The sequence below is a fragment of the Dinoponera quadriceps genome, unplaced genomic scaffold, assembly GCF_001313825.1.
Source record: "Dinoponera quadriceps isolate SergipeBrazil2010 unplaced genomic scaffold, ASM131382v1 scaffold367, whole genome shotgun sequence".
Lineage (NCBI taxonomy): Eukaryota > Metazoa > Arthropoda > Insecta > Hymenoptera > Formicidae > Dinoponera > Dinoponera quadriceps.
In genome coordinates, this window is record NW_014554712.1 from 306,438 (window position 1) to 331,820 (window position 25,383).

The 25,383-nt window shown below is 48.8% G+C and overlaps 1 protein-coding gene across 2 annotated transcripts in view; it reads right to left on the bottom strand.

The window, feature by feature from the left end:
• The window catches only part of LOC106741093, a 111,027-nt gene that overhangs the window by 56,315 nt on the left and 29,329 nt on the right, over positions 1-25,383 (bottom strand). For both annotated transcript variants that reach the window (XM_014612738.1, XM_014612737.1), the window contains exon 2: positions 4,360-4,642. In XM_014612738.1, the coding sequence (XP_014468224.1) occupies positions 4,360-4,642 (283 nt within the window). The remainder of the gene's footprint in view (positions 1-4,359; positions 4,643-25,383) is intronic.

The following is a 25,383-nucleotide window of genomic DNA, read 5'->3' on the forward strand; positions in this document are numbered from 1 at the left end:
AATAACAACGCGGCGAAATGTCAGGGTGAAAAGGAATCCGAAGACGGATGCGAGCGAACGTTTGAGGAAGCGAATAGAGATCCGCCGCTCACGCCGCGTTTATACGAGGGTCGCGAGGGTCACGAGAGCGGCCGCTAGGCGATCATCGCGGGGAAAGTGCGCTCGTTAACGTTTATTGCATCGCCTTGCATTGTCCATCCTTGCGATCGCGCTTCGGTTCCTTTTTTTCTCCCTCGAATTATTCCGGTACGAAGAGGCTCGACCAGAGACGGCACGCGAGGTATTTTCATCGGAGAGAGCGCGATATGCACGCACGCCAATTTCAACTGCTCAATCGATATAAATTGCGGGTCTAGGATAGCTGAGCTTCTAGTAACGCATCTCGATTACATGCGTCGAACGACGGTGTTAATAAGATCAAGTTCGGTTGATGCGTCTCATGAATTATACCACATGACAGCGACGTCGTTCCTAATCGAAAATTATTGCCGGCGGCCGCGCGGAGACGATCGTGAATCCCAGCTGCTTACGGCTCGTCGGCTACTTATCCTCCATTAAAGCATCGTTTGTCGCGTCAGATCGCGGATTAATTTACGAATCGCTGCGGCTAACGTCGCCACTGAAGGTTACGATACTTCAATACGTCAACTCACGCAGAGCTCATCGGTTCGATTTATCGACGTCCAGTCGGTATAAACACTAGGAAATCCAGGAAAAGTGAGACTCGTTTTTTAACGCAGAGACGTTTTAATATTTATGCCTGCGTATTTCTCGGGAACGAAGTATTATGAAACGTATATATTTAGGCAAACAAGATTTTTTTTTTCATTTTTATTAATTAGGCCTTATAAAATCTTGCCTTTTTTTTGTTGTATTTTTACATGTAGGTTTCTCTTTCTTCTTCTTGATGTTATGTCCCGGGGTTGAAATTTTTAATTTTTACGTCAAGTCTTAAAGTGGGAAACGGAAATAAGTTCCCAAATATGTTATACCGATGGGATGATCTCCGTAAATAAACAAATAAACGAAATTATATAAATATTAATAATAACAGGTTAATTAATTATGTAAATAAGTTAAATATATGAAGCATAAAATAAAGGAATGAAGTAAATGGAATAAAACGAATGAAATTAACAGCTCTATTTCTTTGCTCGAGCGAGTTTCCCCCGGAAGCGACGTCCGCGCGGCGCGCGTACGAGGAATCCGGCGGTTGATCTCGGAAGAGATTTCGGAAGTGCACCATCGCGAAATCGTCCGCCCGTCTAATCTCGGGGGGGTGGAATCGCGCGCTATGCTAATTTTCGTACGTAGGCGTTGCTCTCGGCCGCACTGACACTGAGATCGTACCGGCGCGTTCGCACAATGGAGGCACGACCGTCAGGAATCCTGAAGTATGTGCTCTCACGCGCGCATCCTAACGTATTCAAACGTATTCCGGAATATATTATGAGAGAAAGGCGATTCGATCGTCCGGGGCGCATTTTATGATTTTCAGAATGAGCTCGCGACGCACGCGTCCCGTGACACGTAAACTTTATTCTTTTTTATTCCCCCGCATTTATTTACCGCCGCGACGGAGAGGAACAGCCGCAAGCTTATCGATAATTTACTCTTCCTCTTTTGCCGGTTTAGCTGGTTTAGCGCGCGCGCCAACTTAACCCCTGACTCAGCTCGAAAGTATTTGATCAACGGTGTCTGATGCCGCGAAGGACACGGTGGCGGCATACTCGACGCCGGGCACATCATGCCGCAAATATGCAAAATTATACGAGTTAACGGAATGTGATATCGTCCATGACGGCGGATACTTTCCGCGAAAGCTTCTTGCGCGCTCACCGTTCGCCCCGGCTTCTTCTCTCTTTCCTTTCGCCGAGGAGGATCGCAGAATTACCCAGAAAAAAGGCAAATGTAATGATAAATTCCGGCGGAAGTTGCAGAATCGTCGACTCGTCAAAATCCCGCGGACGCGAGTAAAACAGGCGCATCGAAAAGCGTAAGTAGCAAAACTCAAGCGATTAAGCGATAATTGAACGGTTACATTCGAAAAATATCGAGAATGTAACATTTTCATTTAGATTCTCGATGATGATTCGCCTATATTTATCACATCGCGTGGAGCCGGTTTTAGTCTTGCTGTTCAGGTTTTTCTGTAAATAAAAAAAATACTGCTGTATCAATAAAATTGGTCAACAGCGTGAAATAAGTAAAATAAATCTTCTGAATTCGGTAACAATATTATTGAAAGTAATATGTTATACACGCATTGTTTTTATTAATTTGAATGTTAGATTCAATAATATTGCTACTGAATCAAGATTTATTCCAATTACAGCGCTGTTAACCAATTTTACTCATACTATAGCATTTCTTCCCGCGCGCGCGCGCGCGTGTGTGTGTGTGTGTGTGTGTGTGTGCCAACGTAATTCGAAAAAGATGATCGAGGAGTCTCGCGGAACGGGAAAGAGGGGAGGAGGCGCACGAGACTGCGAGATCGCTATCGCTCCGGCGGCGAGTGATAATAAATCGATCTCAATCAACGGAGGTATGAATCAAGGCCCGACAATCCCGCGGCGCGCACGTGCGCGCGTGATACATTGCTCTCGCGAGGCGACACGAGGGAATTCGCGCGGAGGGCGACGCCAGAGTTTACCGTAACGCCGCGGCCTGCGTGTACCGCGCACAATCGTCATTGTTAATTTGCATATTAATAAACCGACACCGTCGCACCGTTTCCCGTGGAATTTCGTTTTCCGCGTTTACGCGAACGTGTCGCGCCGTTTTGCCCGGCGTGATCCGATTCGACAGGCAATCGCGAAGGAAGAGACTTCAACGCGGCGATCGCGCGCCGATTACGTCAGTCGCGATAAATGGTAGAACGCGGATTCGAGGATAAATAGAGACCTCGCTGGGAGACTCGCGAGACCTTTAATAAGTGAATTCGATCGTGAAGTTACGATTTTGTAAACATTTTTCTTTATTTATGTCATCAGATTGTAACGTACTGTGCTAAAAAGCTAATATCTTCCCGCAAATAAAAAATAAATAGTGATCATAATTGACTGTTTTGCTTGAGCTTAATAATTTTTTTATGAACGAATAAGGTTACTATTTTTTCTAAAGCTAAAAGTTGCAGCTACATATATATATGTATATATATAATGAAAAATATAATTAAGTCAAACGTAAGAAAAGTGACTTTTTATGCCCTGGTCTCTCCTGACACGTTACAAATAACGATATGACGATGAATAATAACGATAATAAATAATAATAAATGTACGTGTGGAAAAACGTCGTAGGGATCTGGTTTCGAGCTATTCCGCGTGACGTGCGTATCGGGAAGATCGCGCCGCGTGATGATCGCTTAGACAGATTGCTCCCCAATGAGAGAGAATTCTTCCGTCTCCTTTCTCGCGCCTTTCTTTCATCCTTGCAAGTGTAAAACGGCGCTTGTGCAATCGCACAGATGGAGGAGGTGCCTGCGAGAAATAAATAGAGGCGCTTGGACGTCGTAATGCAATCGCAATGCGGCACACGGACGAATTTATACCGCGTCTCGCGGCGGGTAATTATAAAAACGTCCATTATACTAACTAGACGGCCAACTATGCGATATTTTACGGTTACGCTCGCTATGCAACGTTATGGATCTCGCGCGCTGGAACGGCTCGAGAGAGAGAGAGTCCGCGCGCGGCTGCGCGAATACCGCTCGATCACGATCGCGGCCGATTGCCGGATGATTTATGCGCCGGTTTCGGTTTCGTAATTGCGGCAGATAACCGCTACATCGTGTCCGTGGCGGATTGGCGCAAATAGTAACGTCGATGCGGTAACCCATCCCGGGCAATTTTGCGCATAATGCATTAGTTAAGCGTACAAGCGGGAGGGGGGAGGCATGTAAGTCAGTCGAGGCAGTTTCCACAAACATCTGCATACGGCGCACGCAACGTCGTCGACGGCCGCGACGAAAAGCAACGTCCCGATAATTACCCCGCGGTCGATCGATCCCGAGAGACGTTCGAGAAATATAGCCGTGTTATTACGTTGATCGAACACCGCCACCGAGAACCACCGGACCACCGGCGTGGTTTTAATAACGATTAGTAATTATTTCGGAACGTCTCGCCGGGCCGAGTTGAAATTATTAATCGACGGCGAAAATGTGGGATGACGTCGCGCGCATTTGCATAAACCAATTAAGAAGGGAGGGGTAGTCGCGAGATCGCAAGCCGCTCTCCTTAGAGCGTCCCTCCCACCACGTCCACCCCCTTTTTTCGTCGATGAAGATGTTTGAGAAACCAAGCCGAGGGTTATTGACGCGTCCACTTGCCACCCGAAGTACACACTTACGCTCACCGTTTTTATTGTACTGCTGCATGTTGTTCCTGGTCTGTTTGACGCTCTCGCGACTGCCGAGCGTCTGCCACTTGTAAACGCTGTGAGCAGACATCGGCGGATAGTCGTTTTTCGGCTGTTGGTACCCATTATACGGTGCGGCGGCGCCTCTTTCATAGGGCCTCGTGTTCTTACCGTGCTGGTTGGCCGACCACTTCGGCGTCGTCGCTGCCATCCTCGTGGTGAACGCTGACGTTGTATCGACCGAAGCCTCGTCCTCGTCGCCGTTGTTGTCGTCGTCACCCTGCGCAAATCAAAGCCGTGCGTTTGAGGAGCGACAATTTGATCCGGCAACTTTTCGTATACACATTTGACGTAATTGATTGCATAAAAAGATACATACGAATGTAAATACGTTATTATAAATACTTCATCGTGTAATGAGTGATTTCGACTTTTTCGGGGAAAATGAGACGTCCGTAGTTTTATGCCCGCGGCAAAAGATTTGACGGTGAGCCTCAACATGGGGAATGTTTCGAAAAGTACACGAATATGTATTGATTACGTCACATTTTTTCACTATGTCGTTATAATTTTACGAAACAATGTGTACACCTATCTCGCCTTATGATCTTCTCTCATCCTATGTATTGTTTCGTCGAATTATGACTACATTAAAATATAATCGCTTCATTTTACTTGAAAGATCCGAAATTACTTGTCGCACGGCCCGATATGTCGTTGCATTAATTAAATGCAGAATTATCGAGATTATTGCAAATTACGCGATATCGTCGCGAAGTGAATGAATTTCTACGAATCGGTCGAAGGCAAATCGGACTGTGCGAAGGATTAATGCGCGCAGGTTCCGTCAGATTTCTCGCATTCCATCGCGATGATGGTGGACGTCGACGCGAGATTATCCATACGGACATGACAAAATATGTAACACCATTCGCGCACGGCGGACTACGATCGCATAAATTTGCCCGCTAGGCGATCCCCTTTCAATCGTGGGTGGCCCAACACGCCCCCGTGAACCCTCGGCAGATTTCCTCTCCGAGATAAGTTTAATAGGCGAATTTGCATCTCTCCCCGCGCCGCATGTACGCACCTTCCCCCGCGACGCTGGCCGATCCGAGCTCAAAGAGAGCGCGGACCTACTTAATCGCCGTCTGCAACATCTGGAGTCTTTGATGTCGCGCCGCTTAGTAGAAACAATTCTCGCGAATGCGTGTGCGCTGAATCCTAGGGGGAATTTCTCCGTGGTTATTTGTCTCGTGGCGATTCCGCTCGCTTCCCGTTTTATCGGCCCAGATCGCCGAGCGCCGGAAAACCGCGATGGTCTCTGATCGCGTTAGCGACGGGAAATTATTTATATTTTTCCCTCAGTTTCAACAAACAATATGTGTTCATTATTATTGAATTCTGCGGAAAGAGTGTTGCGCGATAAATAAATGTAATAAACCAATGAATATTAATAAGTAGGTCATAAATGATACAACGAACTTTATTCTCTCATAATTTCGTTAATTTTTTTATTCGCGTTAGACATTATGATCGCCGACCATCGGGTATATCCTGCATCCTTTAATCTGTCCTGATCATTAGCTGATCATAGTTAGGCGCTGAAAATGGTACTACACGAAAGTATAAGTCGATCGAAAATGCGACGTTATCCAATTAAAAATTAATCTCTCGTTAAGTCTTTCATTCAAGTTGTGTTTTTTTTACTGATTGATTCACGACAACCCAATATATTTCCTTCTCAGCGATCACGTAGCTCTGAAGTGCTCCACATTCAAAGGATTAATATTGATTTCATACGAGAAATATTGATGCAAACGGCCGAATAACGGTCCGATGAATACGAATGCATAATTGATTGCGTTCTCAATCGGAGATCGTAAATAATTTACGACCATTAATACCAGCCTATCGCTCGGTAACTAGGGAATCGAGCGTTGTGCAAGTCTATCGTGCCTCGATCGCGATTGAACCGCTCCTATCAATGATTGAGACGTCGATCGTCTATCGAAAGATTTATTCCTCTAATAGAAAATAGTTATTGCACGACCGACGAAAACGTTTCGCACCATGCCTGATTTATTGAGCTCACAGCCGGTAACTTGAGATTTTACAGAAGCGTCTTTGTTCAACCCGGCAACCTCCGTTCATTGAGCAACATGTGGCGACTAACGATGAAAGGTTAAACGTTTCGAAATTTGCTGGATGCGCTTGTGTACCATTATGCGGTCTTAATAATACTTAACATCGTATCTTAATAAGATCTTTTAACATCTTAATAATTGTTGAGGTACGTCGACGTACATAGACGCGATAAATTTGACCGGAGGACACGTGAATTAAATTAAATTAAATATTAAATAATTAAATATTTTAATATAATATAGCGTATATTGATATTGTAACGTATCACTTTTGATTTTTGTCACTCGCGATTATTCAGATTATTCAATATTTTGTATCCAAGTATAAACTTTATATTTTAACGACGCGTCTGCTTGTTTTGCGAAATATCACTGCTGATTATTATAATACGATACGAAAACTCAGGTGGAAAAGAACGGAATAATGGTGAGGAACAGATTAATCTCTCCCGATTGTTTAAAAATCCGTCAGATTGCCCCGATGACCAAACCGATAGCTATTTATTTCGTCTCTCTAATCCGCCCTGTTTGATACATCAGAATGGAAGCCCTGCCGAGATGCGATTTAATGCCGTAAAAGTTCCGCCAGGCACTTTGATCTCCGCTCGCAGAAAGCGGAGGATTTTCATTTTTAGACCGTCGATAAATTTAAGTGTATCAGGTATATCCCGGACATGTGTGCCGCGCGCTATCGTTAACGATCCCGTAGGAATCAGGGTCGGGCGAAAGGTCAGACGGTCCTCGGTTTAAAAATGGGTCCGCGCGATTCCTCTGAATCTCGTCTTCAGATATGGCCCGGCGCGCGTCTCGGTCTCGTGGAAATAACGAATCTCTAATTTCTAAATTCTCCCTCGATTAATTTATCGTCTCTCTCGACCTCTCCGATAATATTTCTGATGCATGCATCGCATTCTCCGCTCAGTTTAATCGATAAAAGTGTCACCGAAAGTGGCTTGGAAAACCGCTTAATTGGCTGACAAGAGACATTCACGACACTTTTATTGATAAAAGTGAATTCATAATACGGCCCGATATTTTTATCTTCTCCCCGGCCTTTTGAAATTCTCGCGCATTCTCGGGGAATCGATAATACCGAGGGGAGACTTTCCGTTTCGCGAAATCACGCGAGGTTGCGCGATTACACTCAAGAACATCGATTTCCGCGAGCGAGGAATCACTCAGTCGCGATTATTCGCAACGACCCGTTATCCCGCTAAATTGCATGAAACGTGTTTACGGAACGATAAGGATAACCTTGGCGGGGTGTCGGCGTGTACATGCACTTGTTACACGTACGATCCCCCCCCTCCCCCCAATGATTCTCGGAATCGAATGGTCGGGTTTTACGAGCCGCGGGTCGAGAGGTCGCCGGCGTTACTGATCGCCGGGAATTCGTCCGGCCGCGTTCGTATAACGAGCTCGTGAAAATTCACGATAAAAGTCCGACGACTGGAGGAGAAATCCGGTCGTCGACACGGCTGTTTATTCTGTACTCGGACACGCTCAAGGATTTCGCGGGTAACGCGCTCGTAACTGATAACCGATAACGCTCGGCTATTGTAAACTAGACCACACGCGCTCCTCCGATAGCGTGGAACGGAGTTTTTCTCCGTTTTCTACAGCCGGCCGGCGCGGGTAAATCGCGTTCGTGCTAATTGAATTTCGCGATCGAGTCCGTGTCGGGCCCCCTCCCGCGTTTGATTATCTCTGTTTCTAGAACCTGGGGTTTATTAGTGTTCTGCGAACTGTGATAAATCGCGGTGCAATCCTCTTAGATTTTCAGGCCTGTGTTTATGCCAATGCATTTTTCTTCATCGATACGATACGTTGAGCGATTTCCATAGTATATAAATTCCGGAGGTTTATATTATTAGTTTATACGTTGCGCGTATCTCCATATGTATTACTAACGAAATATGTTATTTCTAATGGAAACACATATACACACATATATATACATATTATGTATGTTGTATATGCAAAATGTCGCAGAGCAATCAACAGGGACAAACATCCGTAAGGATGTGGAACGGATTGAAATGAGCAGAAAAGTCCTCTACCATTTTGCGAACAACAACACGCAGAATTTCGAGTTATTATTCCTTAAAAATAATATATGAAGGCTTCTTTAATTAATAATGAAAAAATTTGCCTATTATTTGCAAAATAATAAGAGGCTTGTTTGCGAGCGAATGGCGCAAACAATATACCGAAGTGAGAGAGATCGGTCTGTCTGCTGACACGCCCGAAAAGCTCGAGAGCGAGAAAGCTTTCGACACACACACACACACACACACACACACATTTTACGAACGTTCGTTGTATTTCGTCGCTTTCGACACAACTTTACGAGGTTGCTCGCGATTGGATATGCATATAGGCCAATACATTGCGGGGCTTTTCACGCGTCCGTCGTTTTGCATTCCGGTTTGCGCGCGTGGACGGGAAAGAAAAAAAAAAACATACGGCAGCGACGTAAATCGATGGGAATTTATAGGAATTTAAATAGGACTTGTGCTCTCACGCGTCAATATGTCATTCTTCCTCCGCGTTTCATGTGCAGCGAGGCGCGGACACGAGTGTTTGTCGAAGGCATTCGCAACGCGGACTCTCGAATCGAGACTTAATTACAAGCGGTCCCGACCTGATGAAGTTAAACGTAGACGCGGGACACGCGCAGGCACGGCGGTTTATGCAAATGCCTCGCGGAACGCTTCGCGAAAAGTGCGAGAGTACTCGTGAACCCACGTAACTCGCACGCGCGAGCGCGCCTTGCCCACCGTCCATTACGCTATTACGCGTTAATTACCGCGAATGCCGCGCATATAGCGACAAAGAGGACGCCGGCGAGCAGGTAGCGACGGCGACGCTTCTGCCACAATATTTGCAACCGCGTAAAGCGGATTTACCTTTCGCGGCGGGACGGCGGGCAAGCGGCAAAAATCGGCCGAATGGCTCGGCGTTTTCAGACGTTTCCACGCGCGACGCGGATGCGATTACAAATTAGAAGACCGGCCGGTGTAATATCCGCAGGTGTAAAAGCGAGCTCACCGCCCGAGGGTGCAGGTAGCGCAAGAGAGAAAGAGAGAGAGGAGGCGGTCCGGGCGCACCGAAAGATGCAGCTTGCGACGCGCCGAGCATTAAGAAGTATTAGTGCATATTCGGGGCACCTCCTGTTATTAAATATTGGGCTCGCCCATCGCGCGCGGCTACGCGCGGACCACCCAAAAATTCCAAAGGTGGTGGTCCCATCCGCGCCCGGCGACGCCATGCATGAGCCCCGTCGCGATAATTTCTCGTATGGAAATGCGGGTTAGGGGGTTGCTCCGCTTCGCGTGGTCGGATTTGCATAATTTGCGCCGCGACGTCGCGGTGATGTGAATCAACCGGCGAGGAATCGCATGCGATTCCCGCGAGGAAAATTTCCCAGGTATCCTCCCCTCTCTTTTTCTGTCTCTCTCTCTCTCTCTCTCTCTCCTTTCCTTCCACGTTTCCCGCGTTCACGGATTTCCCGGACAACCCCATGCTCGTTTCGTCACGGTCGTTCTACGTCGAGCGATGATCCTGATTCGGGACTTCCCTGAGACTCGACGAATTTATTTTCGCGCGTAACCTCTCGAGAAAAAAGTATCCGGGAGAAAGAGGTCGTCATATCAATAGAATCGGTCAACAGCGCTGTAATCGGAGTATATCTTCTTGATTCAACAGCAGTATTATTGGAACTAACGCGTCATATATTGTTTTAACAACTCGAGTATCAGTTTCGATAATATTGCCGCTGAATCAAGGACATGTATAATTCCAATTATAACGCTGTTGACTAATTCGATCGGTACAACGGAACAGTTCGTTCCCCGTGTTCGTTTCCTTTATTTCTGTACTCTTCAATTCGCTACTCGCAATAAAGATGCTATTTGTTACTGAATATATTATGACATATACATTTCTAATCACCTCAAATAAAAATATTGACCGCGACCCCCCGTGTTCGTTTCCTTTATTTCGATACTTTTCAAATTCGCTGCGCGCAATAAGGGTATTATTTATTTTGACAAATATCACGATATACATTTTTCATCATTTCACTCTCCAAATTCCCCAGAGTGAGTTTTAGATCAGAGCGGCAGTATTTTCACCCGTTCATTCCAACTTCGAATTCACTGCAATAAATTTCGAGAATCGATATAATGATCAAAGATATGTGATTTTTCAATATACCGTTGCAGCTATTTCATCGTATTATGTAATTACATAGTTTCTCGGAAAAGAAGTGTTTACACGAGCGATACGCTAATGAATTCACTTATCTCGTGTTCGTAAAACCGCGCGGCGTACGATAATTACGGCAGCCGCCTCGTAGTCTCGGCGCTCGGGCGACGACGGGTGTACCCACGAGAGGTCTCTTTTTCTCCCCGCGATACTCGCCGAAGGTGTAACGGCGGGCGTGTTGCGCCTAGGGCGTGTATCCGATTGAATTAATATTCGTGCATCAGATAGCCGCCGCGCAAGACAATGCAGCAAGACCCGAAGGCAAATCGATCACGTTTCAGATAAACGATCTCCGTGCTAAATAAATAAGTAAACAAAACAATGGTAACGGCCCACCCATCGAGTCGGCGGAGGCAGTTACATTGACATATTAGGTACGATTTTATGGCCAGGGGATACTTCCTTTCGTCCGTACTGATAAAGCGTCCAATCTTCTTCCTATATTAGGCTCATAACTCAGATAGGTCCAAGGGGGAGGGGAGGGCACTCGGAGAGCTGTGACGGATTAAATGATATATTCTTCGTAAATAGGCGAGCAACGTTGCCGTTCGACGTTAGAATATCTCCGATTAAAGCAAACGCTTTTGGTATTCGATCTCTTTGCGCGTAAGATCTATCTGATTCAGAATTTATTTCAATATTACGATCTAAATAATTATATATGGATTATAAATGATACAGATAGCCTTATAAAGATAGAATTGATTTCTATATTACGCGATATATATATATATATATATATATATACGTGTGTGTGTAAAGTGGAGAAAATTCGACGTTCCATTTGCGATAACGCTAATAGCTCCACCGTTTCTACCGCTTTCCCGCCACCACTCCTGAACGCGACATGACATTCGTGCGCGACGGAAATGCAGAACGAGCTGCGGCGTAGGGAGAATGGTACGCCGACGTGTGTGTGTGATCGCCATACGAAATGCTGCTCCTTCCTTCCGCGAAAGGAGCCGAGTCGCTGCCAGGCTGTCTGCTACCGCGAGTCGATGACATTAGGCATGGAAGGCCAGGCTATAGACGAATCATGATCCCCATCGCAATGGGTTAGCGCTATTTCTGCGAACGACCGCCCACCGGTTTAATTGACCCGAATGCCAACTACTCGCGACACCGGGAACGCGCGCCGCGTTCGATCGCCTTTTTAACCACCACCGGCGAAACTTGCAAAATTACCTTGACAGCCAATTAATCGTACTTCTCTCCGACACAGTGGAAGTGTTCTTTTCTCGCGTCTTGATATCCCGCTTTTTAATAGGTTCCCTGGCTTGCCTGGGTTTTTCGCACAGCGATATTATTGATTTTAACGGGCTTACGAAATGGTAAATATCGCGATAAAACGCGAACGTGCGAATGCGCGGATACATGAATTAGCGCGAGATCTCGGTTGTGCGAGAAATCGAATAAATAGTTGCGTGATGGTATCTCGCGGTGGTGGCGAGTTACAGATAGTCGTAACACCCGTTACCTTTGCAACCCGGAGGATTGCGGTTTCTCTTGCTCGTTTACGGTCGGCCCCGACGAAAAGCGGGATGAAAGAAAAAAGCGCGCTCGATAATATCTGCTTCCGTAATTAATGTTTCGCCGTTCACGTAAGACGTATTAATTGCTTCTATGGTTATTGCTATCTCATCGGTATCGGCCGTGGCGGTCGGCGGTTCAATTCCTCAGCCTTTCTAAAAACGATTTATCAGCGTTCCGACCACTTTCCCTATCAAGAGGCGACCACGTTAAAATGTCGCTGAAAATTCGCGCCCAGGTGTGTAAGTCGCGAGATCGACCGGCGGAAACCCGAATCGAAGCCCGAGAATTTATTTCAGCCGTTTCCCGAGCCACGGCGAGGGATCGGCGCCGCTCTCGCTCTCCCGAGGACCCGACGAATATTTTTATCGGGGTCGCCACCGAAAATAAAGTTCTTTCTATCACAGAAATTGGCACCGACCCAAAGGAGACTCTCCCGAGAGATGAAAGTGCTCGAAAGAGTGTTATTCGTCTCTCGTAAGGGGCGTCGGCGTGTTCCGCGGTCAAAATATTGAGAAACGAAGCGTTCCAGCCGAGAAAGAGAGAGAGAGAGAGAGAGAGACGTTTTATAAATAACGTCGACATCTTGTCATGCGAAGTCGCCGTCGAAGATTTCTCGCACTTGGATCATCGCTTCTCTCTCTCTCTCTCTCTCAACGCAAGTCCCATTTTAAAGACTGGTCTCAGTGGCGGGCACGATTGATGGACGAATTTGTATAACAATTTCTCGGAAAGTAGCTCGAGAGTCGCGGGTACACCTGTGTCAATGGCGTATGCGCAAGATAACGGGAATAAATTCAAGCTGGAAATCGCTCGAAGCATCGATAACGACGGGAGGATAATTGGCTAATATCTCGTGCGACGTGACGTTCTCTCTGACCACTGACCCCGTCTCCGTGGTGTCTATTATGATTTGTTTGACGGTCGTCGATGTCGCGCCGAGGCATAAATCTAGGAGCTCGCCGCTTAAGATCCAGCGTCGCGCGACACATGTAAGCTAGTGACGGTGGTGGCCGACTGACTTATCCGACATCGGTTTATCTCGGCGATGGCACGACTTGACCCTGACGAGGAAAATTAGGCCTGAGAGAGAAGAAGAGAGGAGAGGGAGCGAGCGACGCGTCAAAGATCGCGTCTATTTCCCGCGCTGACGCGCTAATGAAACGTCCGACGCGCACCTCCTCCCGAGCTCTCGAGTCACAGCGCGTCACGGAATACTCTCTCGTTTCAGGAATCCGCGCATGCCAGATTCGCGTCGTTCCCGTTAATTTCACGCCTCCCGCGATAACGTCGTCGACGTTCCTCGAACTGTTTACGTGTTGCGACGATTGTGGCGCGATTTCGAAATTTGCGCCCGCGTCCTTGACTCCACGGTGGCGTTGCAACGTGCGAAACGAGAAGCGCTCACACCCGCGTTCGTATTGCTTTGTTGCCGCGATGTTAACGAGACGCGCTCGGCATGCGATACACGACTCGTTCGTCAAGCGAACGTCTCCCTACTTTTGTTACGATAGTCAAGAAAACGAGCTCTCGACTCGTCGAGGGGCTGCTCCTCTTAATGATTGTCTCGGACTGGAAATCGGATACTTCGGTAAAAAGGGTCCGAAAAGTGGGCAATTCCGAACACATGTGCGGCCGTGAAAACGACTGGGATCGAGAAGGCAATACGACACTTGAAACGGGAGCGCTCTCGTCGGCTCCCGGATTTGCTTCACGGATCGAACACAACGTGTGTCGTCGCGGAGCACGGCGTGTACACGCGCTGCCTGTCGCGCATGTCCTTCGCGCGCAATTTCGACTCCCTATCGGGGAAAAAAGGCGTTCGTTACCGATTTTATGAGGCGCTTACTGATTGTTTGGGACTTCTCCGAACAGCGGGGCGTTGAGAATCCGCAGACGCGGCCGTTGTCTGCCCCTGGCAGTAGCAAGCGATCGATTGCAGCGCGGCTGCTCTCTCGTGTATACGAGACACAGGCATTTTAAGTTCGACGAATCAACACGACCAGATTCTTGCCCGAGCCAACCCCCTCCCCTCCTCACCCCGGGATGAGCCGGCACACGCTCTCTCTTTCACGAGTGGTCCAGGCCGCGGAGTAACTTGTATAAGTACGCGGCCACCGTGAAACCGAGCCACTTTCGATGATTCAGTCAATGACGATCCCCTCGTCGCCCGAGCGACGTCTGATTATCTCCGGTGACGTTTCGGACGATTAATCGATTTACGAGCAGCAAAATGACCGGGGCGTGCATAAGCCGGGGGGGGGGGGGGTATAAATTGGAATGTAAATCGGGCGGGNAATGTAAATCGGGCGGGCGAGCGACGATTCTCGTGCGCGGGAGCGCACGTTCGGTAATTCGGCCGAGAGCGGTTCGAAATAATACGCAGAGGGCACGGATTTTTTTCTTTTTTGAGGAACCTCCCGGAGAAACTCGAGGCGGCTTCCCCGAGTTATTCGAGACTCGCGCGACAGGTCGTAGGTCGTACCGAGCGCTCAACAGTCATTTCGTATGCGTTGTTGTCTCCGGGCCGGCATTCCACGACCGGCGAAGTTCTGCGTTCACAGATCCTCCGCCGGTGATGGATTCGAAATTCCGACAGCCGTTCTTCCGAACGCTAATGCGCCCTCCCTACCGCCTCTGTTCTATTTTCTACACGCGGTAATCCGTAGCGTCCGTGTATATAGATTTCTTGTAATTTTTACGTAAAACACCTCGTCGTCCCTCGGCTAACGCTTCGTGGTGAAACAACGCGACGAACAATCGCACGAGCGGCCGCGATATCGGCCGGGAGAGATTCCGCGTTTTATCAGCCTCAGCCTTGGGTTAGCATGAATCAAGTAGCGCGGCCTTTGACATCGTTCCAGCCGTCGCGCCAGTGAGCCCAATGAGATCATCCCGAAGTTCCTCGTCGACGTTTACGGTACGGTACGGAGTCGTTGGCCGTGCGTCGAGTGCGACGGGGAAGGTGCAACAACGCCTGAGTATGACATCACTTCGTATTCACGCCGGGAAACGCGGCGCCCGACACTCCTTAGAAAGTCTTCGGGGTAAACAAACGCCGGGAAATTTATTTGTTCGCGTTCACCCGGCCGCGGAGACGATTAATCTCCCGTACTCTCGTCGCGCGCGTCAAACGGATAAATCCGGGAGGGAGGCATGCGCGGAGGATTAAGGCCGAGCTGAGCGAATTCGTAGATTGCGTTGCCATCGCGCGCTTCGACGCGCGATCATTCATTCGTCATTCGCCTCGTGGTTATTCTCATTAAATCACGATGTCTCTTCCCTTCGATTCAACGAGCGCGAGTGTTCACGTTCTTTCGCTTCTCGCAACTGTAATGAAACGCGACGCACCACCAGTTAGATACTTCAGTGACGATTACACTGGATTCACCAGGACAAAAGACTGGAGAAGATGTTAAATTTATTCTATCAGTTGTATTGAATCTATTGTATTAAAAAGGCGGGCAACATTAAAACACACCTCAACCTGCACTTTTGCGTAAGAAATTCGGAGTAGGTGAAAATTATTATTATTATTATCAAAATGAAATCCGACGGGAAAGGCTGTAATCATGTCTGCCTGAAATCGCCGAAAAGTCAAATTGATCGCTCGGCCGGCGATTCCTCGTTAAACTGGCGAGTCTGTCCGCGCCGTTCGGTAACGTGTTGAGCTTAATCCTTACATGGACGCATCCCAACACGTGTAACTTGATATACAACGTGAAAACAGGCATTCCGAGAAACTGCACTTTGGACGTCTTCGGACACATGGGGTCCGTCCCGAGCGAGTATCCGGCCGCGTACGCTAACGACTCGCCTTAGGCACGGTCGTTTCGTCTTCCAGGTAAAATCCACCCTCTTGGTAGTTACCCGTTACCTGCTACTCTAATTGGCCGGTAATGGGTCCAACCGGGTGATCGAAGCTACCTGGAACGACGACGGGTCAGCCGAGTGTTATTAGTAACGACGTAACGGTTGTCCCTCCTGTCTGATCGCGTTTTGCGCGGATCTTCTCCCATAAAGACCTCCCGATTTCGAGGTAACTAATGCCCCCTGTAATTACGTGGGGTTTAGATTTCAACGTGCGCCACCAATTTTTGGCGATACATGAGTCAACAGTGAAGCGCCCGCGAGAAATTAACAATCAGACGGTCATGCGCGTCGCATGATGCACCGAAATCGCGTGCAACGCGTACGATTGTCTGCGATTTCACGGCGAGTTCCCGCGATGTTCCGGCCGGCGGAACACAAAGCCTCGCTTCAATCCTTCCACTTGAGGCTCCCCGAAATATGCAGATGCGAGATTCTCGCGTATAGAACGCACATAGAAGCGCGGAGGGGTGCGCGACGGAGGAGAGGAGAAAGAAAGAAAGAGAAAGAAGGAAAGAAAGAGAGAGAGAGAGAGAGAGAGAGGAACGTCGAATGGACAACGGCCGGGCAGTGTCGCGGCGGGATAAAAATAGTTGACCCGCATGAAAATGGGCGGCGAGGAGTCGTCGTCTTCTCGTGCGAACGCTGTGCGCGTGTCGGCTGGACGCATTGCGACGTTAATCAGGTCTATTATAACGCTCGTCGGCCGAATTGCGCGCGCATTGTGCTGCGCTCGCGTGCACGTGTTCCACGTCATCCCGCGGATGAATATTAATATCAGACTCGGTGGAGCGGATCGCCTTGTACGTGCACCACGCGCGCGTTGCCGCATCAATTAAGGCGACGGCGGGGCTAATTATGCAAACTGTGCTGCGACTCGCGCGGGTCTCGTCGAAGGATAAATCGCGGAAAGCAGCGGCCGACGAGCGATTCTCGAGTGAGCCGAAAAAGGCGCTACTGAGGATGCTCGTGGTGCGCTCGGCGAGCAATCGTTTCCCGACGAACGACGAGGAAACGCACCGACTAGGCTCGATTGTTAAAAAACCGCCGGTGTTCAGATTTTCGTGACCACCAAGAGGACTCGGAGGGGTCAGGAGGTCAGGAGGAAAGGGAAAACGATAATATACTCGACTCTTTTTCGTTATCCGATATAAATTAACGTAAATTCGATATAAGTTGACGGATATCGACGGGATGAATGTGTTTAAAGTAACGGAAAATTTCAGTGGACCGTTTTTAACACAAAATTTCTCACTGTGTACACACCCGAAGCTATTATACTCGCATCCGCGCGTTAAAAGGCGCCGAGCCGCGCGGCGCATGAATTGCACGACGCCGCGGAACCGAGAATCGCGCGTTCCGCGGCGCGATGCCCACCACCGGTAATTAGAGCTACCAGGCAGGCAATTTACGGACACCCCCTATCTCGCACGGGAACGAGCAATTAGCGAGATTTAATCGCGATGCCCACCGCCGATGCTCTATCGTTTGACCCCGCGGAAGAGCTCCGCCCCCGCTTTTTCTCTCTCTCCTCCGCGCGCTTCTCCTCCTCCTTGTCTCACCTCGCTTTTTCCGCGACTTGTGGCCGCGCAGCCCCCGTTGTGGTTAACGGAGTTAAGTGCCGGCCGATAGCGGGGGTGAGGGGAGGGGGAAACGATACGAAAGCGTAATCAATGGGCGACCCGGGCATGCGGCTAACTCATAAATCGCAATTTATCGCCGTTAACGGCGTCACGCTTGCGTTCTGACTATTTCTCATGTCTTCATTCGGGAGAAACTTCACTTACTCATCCGGCCGGCAAATTATCCTACGGGATACCACTTATATATATATATATATATATATATATTTCCTGGTAATAAATTTGCAGATTTCCTCTCTTTTTTACCGTCGATGTCGATTCGACGTACGATTCGCGCGCGCTTTCGTTTCGCCACAATGTCCGTCCGTCCGCGTGGTTGCCTCTCTCTCTCTCTCTCTCTCGCGGCAGAGGCGAGATCCTCTTGACGGCTGTCCTAGAAAATGGGCAACGACACGCACGAGGAAGCGCATTTCGTCAGGCGCACCGTTAGACGCGGTGCACGCTCCGAATATAATATATGCATTGGCGTCTCACCGAGCGCGTCTCGCGGTGTACGAGAATAATGACGCGTGTCGCGCTATTGTTAATAGACGGACGACGCTACGACGTGTACGATACACATTTCTCGAGTTGTCGTAACTGTAAGACAATGTCGGGCGATGCATAGATAACACGGCGGCACCGTTATTCGCGCCGATAGCGGCGGGCCGCCTCGTCGCGGCGGCGATTCTTAAGCTTCGCGGATCGGCCGCCGCTTGATGACGCGTGGAATCGTCAGCGGGTTGAGCGGAAACACGTTAGATAATTCACTTCAATTGGACGAACGCGCGTTCTATCGGGCGCATTTATAAAGCGCACGCGCGATAACGTCGCATTTCCGATAAGGTATCCTCCAAGAAGGCCCGCGGATTTTCAGTATTAACGGGGACTCCTAAGTAAGTTCATTTTATTTACTTTCTCCTGCAAAAAAAACGCTCTCCTATAACTTTATTTAGCTATCTAAGTTATAAATGTTAATTTTGAGCTCATGAAATTAAAACAAATGCACACACGATATTAGAAACACGGAGATGTGTTATTTATTTTTTTACTTCGCTGTGACTATATTTGTATGAAACCAAATGATCGATAATTTCGACATTTCTCCACAGTTTCTCTATATTCGTTCTCAATATCAGCACTTTTCCATTAGAATCCTCAATGTAGTTTCGAAGAAATTAAAAGTAGGACATTGGTATGATAAAAATAGGACACATCCCTCGAGGAATAAATAAATATGGCACTTTTTATACGTATTCCTCAATATACGCATAAGAAGCATCATCTTTACCTGCGAGTATTTCAGCTTCCGAATGATCAGTCGTTTTTTAACGTTTACAAGCGTGTGGATAATATTTACACCAATATGCGGCTAAAATATGAAAAGATTCCTAAGAAAATGGTTTGACGGACCAGCCAGACGATATCGAGCGGCGATATCGATAAAAATGAAAACTTCAATATAGAAATTTTTCACAACTCCCGAGAAATAGTCACGGGCATTTTTGCTCAGCGCGTTTTCTTTTGACACGGCTGTCAGCACAGCCAGCCAACTGCGCGACCTCCGCGTATCGCGCCGATGTTCGACGGTTGTTATTAGGCCATTACGTTATTACACTTTGCGCGTTCCGCACGCGTTACATTTTACGCTATTAAACCAGTTCCGAATTAGCGGTTAAACCAGTCTGGCGGTAATGCTGGAAGATGATAATTTATCGGCATTTGTCGCAGACGTCGGGACGAGCCGGGCGGACTCGTGCAAATCTCCGCATGCTCGCGCATAATCGATCACGCTTGATTTATCGATAAGTGCCCGGTAATGCTTAATGCGCTAATGGCATTTAGTGTTATTCACGCGACACTAACGTTATCGCGATCGCGGTGCCGTAGGAATGCCGATAGATCATTCGCCCGGCCCCGGTTCAATCGACCATTCAGGCGAGCATAATGATTCGGTATGTTTGTGTTCTTTTTCTATCCCTTCGGGAATACCGACGCGTACGTTTAGAGACACGTTCAATTATTTCTTTAACTCGAATATATCGTCGACAAAATACAGGGTGAGGCGATAACTATTTCCATTTTGAATACCTTCGAAATGTGAGAGTAGGGGGGGAATTTTACGAAAGAAAAACAAAGGAGCAGCTACCAATGCTAGAAACTAACTCCCACGGGTAAAAATTTGCTGTCCGTACGATGCGACTGAAATTCAGATAATTTCGTTTAATTCACTTTGTCTCTATCAAAAAGATACGGTCGATATGCGGGACAACATCGAGCATCGTGACTAGTTAAAAAGTATCGATATCGTCGAGGTAGTAATTTTTATTCATCCATAGGTCGTCTAAGTAGGCGCGAGCTATCCTCGAGAGCGTCCGAGTATCATCGAAATTTCGGGTTTGCGCGAAAAATTGCGATGCAAATTATTCCGTCGCCCGAAAATGACATTCGTTTCCCTCGGATTTTCATAAATTCATCCCCCCGAAGAGAGGTTAATTGCACCGTGTATCGCGCACGTATCTTCCGCCCGTATGCGATTCACAGTACCGCCGATACCGTACGCGCGCTGCATATTCCCGCCTTGAGAACGGCGTTCCCGGCTTCGTGGGATATAATATAAACGAGGGATATATAGGCGCGTACGCGCATAAATTATTCATCATACGCTCGAACGCGCTTTCGGCGAAAGAAGGGACAGCGTATTAACGATCCATTTGACAGAGAGAGAGAGAGAGAGAGACTCGCACCGCTCATTAATAATATATAACGGTCTCGAGATAAGTATAATTTCTTGCTGCGAAGCTGCGTTACATTGTGCTGCCGGCCTATTCATACGCTCGCACGTACGCACGCGCATCTCTTTTTTCCTCGAACACCCGCAGTCTCCGCGAAGGTGTTAATAAGGTATCTCCAGACTGCATCACGCAGGCTCGGCGCGCGACAGGAAGGGCGCGCGGGAACGGTAATTAAGATAATTAGCCGGCGAGACGCATTGTTACCGCGCGCACCTTTTCTGGCGCGTGCTTTATGACGCGTTCTCGGAGGGACGAGCGCGCGTGTGTAATTGCAGCTTCCTTCAATCACGGGCGACACTTACGGCGGTCTGTTAGGGCGTTTAACGCTCGCGGAGAGACGACAACCCTCGGAGAGACGCCACCGGCGTTCGCGACCGAACATTTCACGGGGGGCTTCTCTGTCGCTAGCGGGAGAGAAAGGGAGAGAGAAAACGTCGATTCGTCGCGGCGCGCATCGGCCGAGGGGAAAATCGGGAGTCCGGGAGATTGATTTGTAGTCGTTTGCGCAAGCGCGCTCCTCGTCGTCGTCCGTCGTCGTCGTCGGGGTCTTAAACTTCGTGACAATGGGTGGTCAGGAATTTTCAATTAACCGCGAGGAATCGAGGGCAGAGAGGACGTTATGCCACGCGGAGGTAAATCATCCGATTCGACACCTGTTTACGACGCCTCGGTGTTAACGAGATCTCGGGAAACGCGTCGCAGCGCTTCTCTCGATTTTTCTATAGCGTTAGAGAGAGAGAGAGAGAGAGAGAGCTCTCGACGTTACGTAACACGTTGGAAGCTTTCACGGTGAAAGGCGCGCGTCCGTCAATTATCCTCGCAAGGGACCGGCGAAATATCGGTGAAAGCTCTCTCTCTCTCTCTCTCTCTCTCACGGGGAGAGACGGATTGCTCCGCGGGCGAGGAGGCGTCGCGAGGTGGCGATTAAGAAGTATAAATTCGACGAACGAAAAATGTCCCGGGATATGCAGATTAGAGGGGAACACGCGACGGGAGAAATTTCACGGCCCCGGTATTCAGTGCGCGTGCGACAGTCACGCCATTCGGCTCGAATGTGACGATTATCGCGGGCCCTCCTCCCGAAGGGGAGTTCCGGTTCTCACAGTTCTCCCATTCCGTTCCTCGCACGTACTTGACGACACACTCGGTAATTTCCCCGGGACGTTATTGTATTCCCGGGGATCTCCGGAGCGAGTATTCGAGCGCGCGGCCACGAGCTCCTAGTTATACTCGGAGGGCCACCACTCGAGCAGCCGGCAGTGTTTTCTTTGTGTAAATACCGGCCGCTTACTATCGCGCTTGAGAGGAAAAAGGAAAAGTAAGGGAGACCCCCCGTTGAACCCCATGGCCTTAACCCGATGTGCCGCCGATCCAACCGGCTGATTTCCAACTCGGGGGTATCCTGCGATTAATCGCGAACCGTGAAACCGTGACGCGACAAAAGACGCGCCTTTAGACGTCGCGCGTCCGCAACAAAACCGCCAGCGTCGTCTTTCCGTTCGCATTTCCATCCAGACGCGGCTCAATTAGTCCCCGTAGCTCGCGGATGATCTAGGAATCATCTCGATCATCTCGAGATCGTCTAACGCGAGCTCGTCGGCGACGCAGTTCCGGTGGATCGACGACTTACCGAAGACACGAAAGTTCAGAGTCCGATCGTGTCGGCGAGTATTTAACGGCGCGTCACTTCGCTCGAACCGAGTGTAGACGATTTCTCGGGGTCTGATCGGTATCCTCGATTCGATTTCCCGAAATAATTACAGAGATAACATTAGGTTGTCGCAAAAACGCCGCTGCTCCATTTCGCTTTCCCATTCAACATGAGACGCTATCCCAAGAATAGGATTCCCCAATTGGCATCGCAGCGGGAATAAGTTTTTCGCACAGTCCTAGGTATTCCAATCGGAACCTGTACTGTATCTGGGTAAAATCCGAGGAAATTTCTAAGGGGGGAAAAGTAGTCGGATTTTTCGTCACAGTCTACGAAATACAATTATAATCCGACATTGCGCGGGTTGTTGCGGCCGATGAATATCGCACACCATTGCATACAATTGTGAGCGGAGGCGTTGCCGGCCGGTCCGAGGATATGACAAGACAATGACGACGCTGTTTCTCCCTTTCTTTTGACACGAGAGACGCCGTTGAAATAATCCCACCGTACGCCGCGCAGCACGTTGTACTTAACCTTCGTGAAACCTTCGGTGGATCGGGGAACGATTAGAGCGACCCACGTGGGGCCACCTCGGGGAGAGAAGTGCGGCGGAGAGCAGGACAGTGGAGTCACAGGTAATTAGCCTCGTAACGTTAATGGAAGCGCTTCTCTCTCTCTCTCTTACTCTCGAAAGCACTCCTCGTGGACGACGCACCGTTATCGGGCTGAGCCGCGCATCGCGACTCGGCTCGATCATCATCATCGTCGACAAGCGCCGCTTCCTGCGCGGCGATTGTGATGACAGTGCGCTTCGCCTACTCGCGAGTCTCTCTCTCTCTCTCTCTCTCTTTCTCCCGGCCGAGCAAATAAACAGGATACCTTCGCGCGCGCGAACGGACGCGTATGCGCCGTTTCAAGGACCGGTTTCTAAAATGGGACTCACAACCCTTCTCTCGGCCGACATCGGATATCGGTCGTTCTCGTTCTCGCGCGCGAGTGGAACGTGACTAATTCCTTATTTATGTATTACCCAGATTTATATGCCGAACTCCCGCAATCGGAGAATCTACGGGAAGTTTCACGGATCGCCGCCGGCGAGACTCGTATTTCAGTAAACCGACAAATCGGTCTCGATGCTTTAATGCCAACGAGCTTCGCCACCTACGCGTGACGCGTTCGCGCGGTGCATTCCCTCCGTCTCTCTCTCTCTCTCTCTCTGGGAGCTTTCTCGTCAGGAATTCGCATTCATACATCATCAGATCGTTCGACATTATATCGCTCGTACGGCCAGGGCGCAAGTATGCGCGCACGCGCATATACCGAGAAGAAGACGCGTCTTTCGCGCGTCGCCGGCCGAAATAGCAGCTACCGAAGATAGACGACTCTCTCGCGCGGTGTCTAGCTGGCCGCGCGAATGTTAGTAAACCGCGTTGCGGAGTCTGTGTCGCGGGGGTCGTTGCTCTTCTGGAACGAACAGAAAACCTATATCCGCGGTTCCGTTTTAGTGTGTCTCTGCCGTGATAACCGAGGAGGTGATGGTGTCACCCGTCCTGCCCGAAGCTCCTCCGTTTGTACCATTTTGACCGTTGTCGCTTTTCGACACGACGGTAATTACGAGAGACGGCTTATTTCCAACCTTCGTTCGTCCGCGTCGCCGTGGATGTTGCTGGGAGTCTCTCACTTTCGTTAACGAGAACACTCCGTTAATCAATTCGTCTTCCTCGAGATCTCGTTCGAAAATCGTACTTCACGATTTTCACTTACCTTCGCACCTTCGGGGAGATACGCGTTTTTCGCGATTACTACACCGTTTGCATCCCGTACATGGACGTGCGGATTACGACGGGATGCGGAATGATTGATTATATCAGCCACTGGGTTCCCATGTAATTTCTACGATTTATCCTCCCGTGTCGTTAATAAACAACAAATCGACATGCGCAACGCACCATTAAATTGCAGCGCGCGGAAACACGGCTTCTCACTCAGCCGGCGTAGACTTCGACTAAGCTTTATTTCGAAAGTTTCTATCTTAATGTACACACACACACACACACACACACACACACACACACGAGGTTAGTCGAGTGCAAAATAAAGTGCTACTCTGTACCGGTGGCAGCTTGTAGATCGCTTCGCGACGTAGGTATTCTCTCTCATTATAACGAACCCGTAAGATTGTGTGTGAATGCGGATTGAATAATGCGTACGCGCGCACGCTCACACGAACACACATGTGCGCGTGACTCGGCGAAATTCTATCGACGCTCGCTGCTTTTAAATCAGTCCGACGAACGTGATCGTCGTTGAATACCGTCGAGGAAAGCACGCATCAATATTTGCGCGTTGCGAGGAAAAACACCTGACAATGTTACGAAATTATCAGTTCGCGCGTTCGCCGACGGCTACCAATGGGCGACCTCAATGACGCCGAAGTCGTCTCCTCTCATTTATAAATGTGGGAAAACCGACTCGGTGATGTTCACAGTTCTCGTAACGGCGAGATAAAATGTTAATGATGCCCCGAGCTCGCCTCGCCGTCTCGCCGAGGAGTTTTATGCGGTACGGTTCGCCGATTAAATCACTCGAAGATTATTCCGCGCGATTTGCATGTCCCGGTTATGACGTTCCCGATCGCAATTTCATCTTATTCATCGACGATCGCTTTAGATCTTACGAATTAAAATTCGCCGAGAGAGAGAGAGAGAGAGAGAGAGAAAACTAAATTCGTCCTCGCTCGACGGCGCCATCGAAAATGTCAAAGTTATCGTACGCGAACGAAATGCCAAAGTTAAAAACGACGTTCGCAAATATTCCGCAGGACATTCGCAGGAAATCGTGCGTACGTTTAGGCGCGCTCGTCGGGCGAGAAAGACGCGAGGAAGCAAACGGGACGATCGAGATTACACCAAGAGAAAAAAAGGTCAATCTCGCCGGAATCATATAGTCATCTTTCACAAATTGAGCGCGCTTCAGTTGAAGAAAACAGCATTTCTGGAGCTAAGAATCGAATTTAGTTCGTGAGAACTAGGAATTACCGTTTCCTTCCCACACATTCGATATTTTTCTCAGGGCAGCGTGTCTGCGCCATATTTCGTGCGTACGCCATGGGGGGGGGGGGGGGGGGGAAGGGG